Here is a 9,209-nt window from a genome sequence, read left to right on the forward strand (position 1 = left end):
GAGATTATTGTCCAGTGACCATCTATCTACACATTCTGACCCTCACCCTTGAGTTTCCCTGTAATACCCAGGACAACACTTCCCACACAGAGGGAATGGTTACTGACTCAATGACCTCGAGCTGGAATTTTCCAATCACAAGATTCATGACAGATAAAGGTGCAGCACATGACAGAGAGAAGGCCGGCTGGGCTGTGGACCAGATAGAGACATAGGAGGGCCTGAGACAGGGGAGTGAGCCTAAGTCACACCACGAGCCTAAGTCACGCCACAGACCTGTCATGCTGGGGGCCCAGCCCTTTCTAGAGGCAGGGACTACTCCTCCCTAATGTATTCTACCTAAATTCCTCTGTTTGACATATGAAAACTCCATCTAATATGCTCAGTGTTCAAAAGCTGTTTCTGGGGCCTACCGGACATTTTCACGTGTACAATTCACTAACGGGCATCTGATTTGATTCCCAAACAGCCCTATGAGGGAATCTCCAATTCAGAGATGAAGAAACAGAGCCTCAGAGTCAGCAATTTGCCTGACATTACTGGACTTGTCAGTGGTGGAACAGGACTCGAAACTAGGTCTGCTCCAAGTCCAGTCCACAACACACCCAGCCCTGTGCTATTCCCATGCTGGGTGGGAATCCTGGAAGGACCAGAACTGAGTTGGGGGATAGAGGGAGTGGAAAAGAAGGTCCTAAACACAGGCTCACTGAAGGAGGCTCTAATAAAAGTTATCATTTTTCACTTATCAGATGAGCAAATATCCAAAAGTCTGAAAACACCTTCTGCTGGCAAGGCTGAGAGAACACAGGTATATTCCTGTTGGAATGAAAATTACAAATTAATTTATCCTTTAGCACAGCAATTTTGCTTCTGGAATTTACTAAACAGAGACACTTGCATAGAACTAAAAGACCACATACACAGGTTATTTATGGAAACACTGAACTCCAATGTCCATTAAATACAGGGCTGATTAAGTAAACTGAGGTGCATTCACACAATGGAACAATATGCAATACAAAAAAAAAGAATGAAGAAGCTCTGATATGAAAAGATTTCCCCCAAAATAAGATACAAGAGTGCATATATACTGCCTTTTGTGGAAAAGTGGGTTGGGGGGGTAAGAAATAAGGAAGAAATTTTAAAAAATCTATATATTGGTATCTGTTGTGGATGCACTTAGAAACTTTGCAAGAACATGCAGGAAATTAATTGTTATGGTCACGAGGGTGGTGGGGGAAGAAGAGGGTGGGTGGGAGACAGGGCTGGGAAAGACTTTTCACTGTGTATGTTTTAGATTTTTTTAAACCGTAAATATAGATTATGGAAAAATTAATTTTTACTAAGGCTGTGGGATGAAGGCTCTGCCCCAGGCTCCCTTTCCTGTCGGGTTAGTCTGCCCCATGTAGTCCTCACACACTCGCCTGGCCCACCTGCCCACCACCTCCCCCATGCAGCACTCAGGCTGTGTGTCTTCCAGGAGGTCTTCCGCCAGGTCATACCCTTACGAGTTATGCTTCGTATCTGTTGGAAGTTGTAACTACGCTTTAAACTATTAGTTTCCTTCCCTCTAAATGAAGGAGACAGTAATGTTTTGCACTGAGCCTCACAGAAACTTAGTGACTTGTTAAAGGGGCAGGGCTGCAGCTTAGACCAGCTCCGAGCCCTTCTAAATTCATTTTCCCCGCTGTGCTGCGTTGCCTGTTACAGCTCCCAGCAACTCCACTCCCTGCAGAAGAGTGATGATGTCTCCTCTGGCTTTCTTTATCTCCCAATAGGGTTCAGTGACAGACAATCACCCGCTACAGGAAGGAAGGGAGAAGAAAGGAAAGGAAGGGAGAAGCGAGGGTGGGAAGGGGTGAGGGAGGGACACTTACTCTTGCAGAGACTGGTCCGAATCATGGGCATTTGCTGTGCCCAGGTCTGAGTTGTAGGACATGGGCTCCTCAGAATGGTCTGGACTCTTGGAGCCATTCTCTTGGAGTAGGCAGCTATCAGAGTTTAGGCTGCAGGACAGCTGGGACGAACTGGCCGTGTCCAGGCTGAGGGAGGAGGCAGTGAGCTTCCTGTTCCGCCGGATCTTATGGCCTGAGTGCTGGACTTCGATGTCCTCCGAGCTTGAGGAATGGGAAATTGAATCCAGAGACTCCTTCCGCTGTAGTTCTGCACCAGAGGTAGAGAGAGGGTCGAGCTCAGACAGTGGGCAAAGCCCAGAGAGGGCCAATGGGGTGAGTGTCCACTCATTTAAGATGGCGGACTTGTAGGAGAGTTCAAAGGACAAGGATGTTAGTCCCTGCAGGAAGCTAAGGAGAAACTCGCCCTCCTCGGCGTCTCGAAGCAGGGCTGTAGGCTGATAGTACTCGCACAGTTGGGCCTGCTCCTGGAGGAGCAGCTTCAGGTAGCACTCCATCAGGCCATCGTTGAGGGCCAGCCGCAGCCATGCCCGGCAACGGCCCACATCCGTGTTGACAAAGATCAGATGCTCCAACTCCGAGATGATGTGTCTGGGAAAGGGAGAACACACTCGTTTCAAGAAACTACCTCATGGCCAGGAGCGGTGGCTCACGCCTGTAATCCTAGCACTTTGGGAGGCCGAGGCAGGAGGATCGTTTGAGCTCAGGAGTTTGAAACCAGCCTGAGCAAGAGTGAGACCCCATCTCTACTAAAAAAAAATAGAAAGAAATTAGCTGGACAACTAAAAATATATATAGAAAAAATTAGCCGGGCATGGTGGCACATGCCTGTAGTCCCAGCTACTTAGGAGGCTGAGGCAGAAGGACTGCTTGAGCCCAGGAGTTTGAGGTTGCTGTGAGCTAGGCTGATGCTGCGGCACTCTAGCCCGGGCAATGGAGCAAGACTCTGTCTCAAACAAAACAAAAAACTACCTCACATCTATAACCAGTCAGTACCAAGGAAAAAAAAAAAAAGGAAAAAAGAAAAAATAAACTACATTATATCATTGAGATGTCCTTTTATCCACTGGTTAGCAAGAACCAAGAATAACTATTGCAAATGTATATAGGCATGAAAAATTCATGTGTAATAGTGTTTGAAGAGGAATACAGAAATACTAAGCTATAACCCCAATTTTTTGAGGATGGTATCACAAAGGATAACTGCCATGTTCACTACACCCGAAATCATCTGCTCATTCAGGGCATGTTTGCAGAGCTCCCTAAGGGCAAGGTCCTTAGAGTGTGAAGATCCAGGGTACAGATGTGGTCCCTGCCCTCAGTCCAGGGAACTGCCTTTCAAGGGCATACTCAGGCCCTTTCATTGGTAGAGCAGAGGTGGGGGGCTGGGCAATCGCTTCTCGGTTGGAGTAAGAAAAATGCCATAGAAAGGGCAGTATGTGAGCCAGGCCCTGAAAAAGGTCAAGAGGCAGAGATAGAAGGAGAACCTTCTAGTCACAAGGGACTGACAAAGGCATAAAGGGGAGGAAACCAACAGCCCTGTAAGAGGAGTGAGAAGCACTCCAATTACTACTCATGGAGGAAGAGGGGCATCGGGTAGCAAAGCCAGGTAAGGGAGGGCCTTTCATGTCAAGCTGGGACGACCTGGGACAGTAGTTGCCACACTGGGCTGCGCATTAGAATCCCTGGGGAACTTGAGCGGGATACAGATTCTGGGGCCCCAACTTGGTCAGTCAGACTCCATGTGAGCATCTGGGGGCCCGTGGGTGACAGGTTTTCACACAGGAAAGTGACTTGATTGCAACTGGGTGGACTGCAGGGTGGATGCTCTGGATGAGAAGGTCAGACCACAGGTGTACCAGACTCAGTTCCTGCATTCCCCAGTCTGATGTCAATGCCCTTCTCAGCTACCACAGCCCCCTGTGCACGTCTCCCTGTGAGGGAGCTCCAGGTGAATGTTGATCAGAGGATGGATTTAAGGAAAGATAGAGTGAGATAAGGGGGACAATTAGAAAGCCACTGTCACCCAGGAGAGAGGTAAGAACCTGAGATAGGGCAGAAGAAATAGGCATGGAAAAGAAGATCAGAGATTGACAAGGAACCTTCAGGCTGGAGGTGACATTAAATAGCCCTTAGAGGCACAGTGCCAGCTGTTTGCTCAAAGGCACAGGCAGTTAGGGGCAAGGTCAAAAAGATAAGCGTCTCAGGGTTAAATATTCAGATGCTCTGCCTGGGTTCCACTCTTTTATAAAAATAACCGCATACCTCGTTACGGATATAATATTTACAATACAGATGTTCAAATATTCTAAGACAGGATCAGTAAACTTTTTCTGTAAAGGGCCAGAGAGTAATACTTTAGGCTTTGCAGGCTACACTACCTCTGGTGCAATTACCTAACTCTGCCATGGCGTGGCTAAAAAGACTGCTCCCACTAAAGACGACCAGCCCCGGAGCTCAAAGCAGCCACAGGCTCTTGCCCGATGGCCGAGGGTCTCAAGGGCTCCTGGCACACTGGCTGGGAAGCTTTGTCTAGAGATGAACCTTTCTATGAGACACTCTCCCCACTGCTATCCCACCTCACACTAGTGCTACACTGGAACACAGGGCATCTTTGCTGGCTTTCCGAGCACAGCTGGAAAGGAAGAGCCTAGTGTCCCACACTATGAAGCTCCTCCACGAAGCAAAACCTTCCCAGCTGATCTCACTTGTGGGTGACAGCTTTCAGAAGCGGCCAGAAGACAGGCTGAGGCAGAGGCTTCTGGTGGGCACTTTTCTTCCTTTTTCCTCCAGCCTCCGCTCGGATGTGCTTGGCATGCAGGCCGTGGATAAACACGGCCTCCAGGGCACTGCACATGGTGTTGGCATCTCCGTCTTCACTAGTGACCACTGTGTCCAGGGACACGTACTGCTTCTGCAATGCCTTCACGGATCCCACCAGCTTCTTCTTGATGACCTAGGCAGAGCCGAACAGAACACAGGCCTTTAGGGGGAAATCCTATGGCGAGCCCTTGGAATGTAACTCTCTGCTGCTAAATACATGTGCAACCCCATGCACACATACCTATGTACGTACCTATAGGTTTTACCTACAGGTAAAATTAGCACACGCTAATTATAGCAAATACAGATGAAGCACAGAGAACAAAAGGAAAATCACACACTGGTCAGAGATAACTGCTGTCCTTGTTTCGCATATCCTTCACCGTGGATCCTTTTCATTTTCTAAACTGAACTTGAGTGAACCTACAGCCATATAATCTCGTGTTTAAATATCGACTCCATTATGGTTACGGCAATGGAGCCTCGGCAAATCCACCCGGGACAGGGGTGAGGCTTCCCACCTTATTTACATGACCAAGATTCTGCAGAGACTCAATAAGCTAAGAGGGAAAAAGTGCTGTTCTAGGACAATAAAAACATCAAGAAAATGAGCATGGTCTACATTAAAAAAGATCCTAGGCCTGGGAGCCAGAGGCTGAGGTTTAGTCCCAGCTGTCAGTAACCAGCTGGGTCTCCTCAGACATTTCACTTAACCTCTCTGAGCCTCAATTTCCTCATCTGTTAAGTGGAAATAATACTTTCTGATCTACAGCACCAGGGGCACCACTCCCTTAGGGCAGGACTAGTTTTTTATTCATCCTCATGTCAACATCTGGCACTGTGCCTGGCACATACAAGTACTCAGTAAATGTTTGTTAAATAAATATATTACACATTGTACATAAAGTCTTTTGGAAATAGAGAGTAAAAATTGTTTGGTCATAATTATAAGTATGTCAAAATCACACAAGTGTCTGGAAAAGTACTGGAAGGGATTGCAGAAAAACTGGTTTGAATTATTGGGTTATAGGATTATTGATAAAATATTTTACTCTTTCATTTTGATTTTAGCCAAAACATTAAATGTTAATATTCTTTGAGAAGTTACATTTAAAAAATTAATAACTTTAATGAGATATTATCTATACACCATAAAATTTATCCATTTAAAGTAAAGTATATAGTTCAATTGTTTTTAGTACAGTCACAGAATTGTGCAACCATCACCACTACCTAATTTTAGAAGATTTTCACCAGCCCGAAAAGAAACACTATATTAGTGATTACCAGGGGCTAGGAGAGAGGGGAAGAGGGAATGACTACAGTTACTAATCTACTTTCTGTCTTTACAGATTTGTCTATTCTAGATATTACGTATGATTAGATATAAATATAACATGTGACCTAAATATAACATGTAGCTTCTTTCCTTTAGTGTAACGTATTCAAGATTCATCCATGTTGTGGCATGAATCATTCCTTTTTATTTCCAAATAATATTCCTTTGTATAGATATACCACATTTTATTTATCTATCCATCAGTTAATAGATGTTTGGGTTGTTTCTACTCTTTGATTATTATGAATAATGCTGCCATGAACATTCATGTATAAGTTTTTGCGTTGACTTATGTTTCCAGTTCTTTTGCCTATATACCTAGGAGTGGAAGTGCATATGTAATCTTATGTTTAACTTCTCCAGAAAACTGCCAAACTGTTTTCCAAAGTGGCTATAGTATTTAACATTCCCACAAGCAACATATAAAAGTGCTAATTTCTCCACATTTTTGCCAACACTAATTATTATCTTTTTTAAATTTTTAAAATTTTTTTAAGAGACAGGGTCTCACTCCCTCATCCAGGCTGGAGTGCAGTGATGCAAACATAGCTCACTGTAGCCTCCAACTCCTAGCCTCAAACGATCCTCCTGCCTCAGTCTCCCAAGTAGCTGGGACTACAGGGTGCATCATCACACCCAGCTAATTTTTCTTATTTTTTGTAGATACTGGCTATGTTCCCCAGGCTGGTCTCAAACCTCTGGCCTCAAGCAATCCTCCTGCCTTTCCCTCTGAAAGTGCTGGGATTACAGGCCTGAGGGTCAGGCCAGTCTGTCTTTTTGATTGTAGCCATCCTAGTGGGTGTGGAGTAGTATCTCCTTGTGGCTTTGATTTGCATTTCCCTGATACGTAATCATAATGAGTATCTTTTCATGTACTTATTGGCCATTTGCATATCTTCTTTGGAGAAATGTCTATCCAGATCCTTTATTCATTTTATAATTTGATTATGTGTCTCTTTATTGTTGAGTTATAAGAGTTTTTTTTTTTTATTTCAGCATATTATGGGGGTACAGATGTTTAGGTTATGTATGTTGCCCTTGTATAAGAGTTCTTTATAACTTCTGGATGCTAGACCCTTATCAGATACATGATTTGCAAATATCTTCTCTCATTCTTGTCTTTTCACTTTCTTGATACTGTCCTCTGAAGGACAAAAGTTTTAATCTTGAAGAAGTCCAATTTTAAATGTTTTTTTAAATGCAAGATATTATTAGCATATTATATAAAAAGTACATACACTTCATTCAACTGAGCATCTACTAGGTGTTGGGTTAGGTATGCAGAGACAAATAAAGCATACCCACATGAAACTCACACCCTCACACTGTCAGCTGGCGAAGCCCTCATTAGAAGGCTCACCTGGCCCAGGGCTCTGTCCCAGTTCAGATGGGTCCTGGGGTGGGATGGGGAATACAGCGTCGGGGAGGTGGGCTTTGCGTGAAAGCCAGCTAGGAGACAGGTGGAGATGGACTCTCCACTGGCCAGGAGTGAGGAAGGCACATCTCTGAGGGCTCTGCAATTCCTTTCAAGTAGAAAGTTCTCTGACTTGGGGAACAGCAGTGGGGAAGAAAGAGAAATCCTGGTTTCTCTCCAAAAGCCACTTCAGGATTCCATTGAGGAACCAGCCCCAAATCTACCTGACCTTCCGCCTCTCTGAAGGAACTGACAGAGCTCTGTCCACAGAGTGAGACAGCCCAGGGCCCAGTGGGGTGCAAAGGGCTCTCCAATTGAGGGGATCCAAGGGGGCTCTAGTGAACTGGCCACAAACAATTGTGTTTGGCAAATCCTGGAAAATGGTAAATGTTCAGATACATATAAGCTACCAACTTACCCTGTTACTGAAACAACAAACCGGTGCCTGAGAATATTTGTATCTGACCAGTTCAAAGCATTGGCCACACTGGGACCTAAAGGCAGAGGGCTGGAAGTCTGAATGGAAATCCTCCAGCTTCAGGTAATCTATCTTAAATCCTCATTGTTTTTTTTTATAAAGTCCTATTTTATTACCAAAAAGATGATCTAGAAAGGGGAGGATCTCCTTGGAGCCTGCTTCTGCTATAACTTTCTCTCAACCTCTCTTTTTGGACAGCGGTCAGTGAGACAAACTGATGCAATGGCTGCCCCCTGCAGCCCTTCCCCACCCGTGCTTCTCCCCTGCCCACCTACCGGGATGGCAGCCCGGGGGTCCAGTCCATTCTCCACCACTGAGAGCATTTCCACTCATGCAGCAGCTCCTGTGGAGAGTCACATGACACCTGCAGAGACAGATGGTAGCCAGATGAGCAAGCCCCCAGCTGCCAGAGTCCTTTCCCAGCAGGAGGCCAGCCCCTCTTATGCAAACTGTAACGGAAAGGCCTTTAAGGAATATAAAAGTAAAAATTGACGGGTTGATTTTAAGGAAGGAAATAGGGAAGGAAGCCATGTCAGAGGTTTCAGTCCTTGGGAGGTGAGGGGCTTGGGTGTGGTGAGTGAGTCCACCTCAAAAAGTTGGGGGTGAGGGCTCTTCACTTCACACCAAAAGCTGCACAGAAAGCCAGGGCCCTGTGGGGTCAGGGTTCGGGGAAAGAGAGGTTGATCAGAGGGAATGCTCAGGGTGCAAGGGGGATGTGGCGGACGGAGGTGCCAATAACCTGCTGGGGTTCACAAGTCACATTCAGGGCCTGGGCCCAGCAACACCCTGCCCCCTGCCACCTACTCCTGCCCCAGCCCAACCGCCAGCTCAACCGTGAAAAGTACAACTGGAACAGCTTCAAAAGGGAAGGGCTCTCTTGCCACACTTCTGGTTCTCCTTTGGGCTCCGAGAGTCTGGCTTGAGTAGCACTGGGACATGTCTAAATGGGACCACCGTGGGTTTTAATCATAATTTGCCACTAACCAGGTAGGCAGCTCAGGTGTGGTATCAGACCTCTCAGATGGGGAGTCTAAATGTGTAAAACACCTGCCACAGGGCAACATGTACCAGGTATAAATGGTATTTGTAATCCGAGTGGATGTGGCCACCCAAATCTATAGGCAAAGAATGCTACTATCTAAAAGAGCATGCAGGAATAGTTGAAGTCCGTTAAATCTTTCAGGGAAGCTGGCTTCCTCCTGGGAGTGGTTGGGTGGGGACTTTTTTTTTTTTTTTTTTTTT

The 9,209-nt window shown here is 45.8% G+C and overlaps 1 protein-coding gene across 1 annotated transcript in view; it reads right to left on the bottom strand.

The window, feature by feature from the left end:
* Positions 1–9,209, bottom strand: part of PLEKHM1 (pleckstrin homology domain containing, family M (with RUN domain) member 1) — a 53,328-nt gene that overhangs the window by 33,423 nt on the left and 10,696 nt on the right. Inside the window, exons 2-4 of the mRNA XM_012665311.1 lie at positions 8,243–8,331; positions 4,622–4,869; positions 1,878–2,504 (exon numbers count right to left, since the gene is read on the bottom strand). Coding sequence (XP_012520765.1) covers positions 1,878–2,504; positions 4,622–4,869; positions 8,243–8,290 — 923 coding nt within the window. The 5' untranslated portion in view covers positions 8,291–8,331. The remainder of the gene's footprint in view (positions 1–1,877; positions 2,505–4,621; positions 4,870–8,242; positions 8,332–9,209) is intronic.

Source organism: Propithecus coquereli, unplaced genomic scaffold, assembly GCF_000956105.1.
Source record: "Propithecus coquereli isolate 6110/MARCELLA unplaced genomic scaffold, Pcoq_1.0 Scaffold995, whole genome shotgun sequence".
In the NCBI taxonomy this organism is placed as follows: domain Eukaryota; kingdom Metazoa; phylum Chordata; class Mammalia; order Primates; family Indriidae; genus Propithecus; species Propithecus coquereli.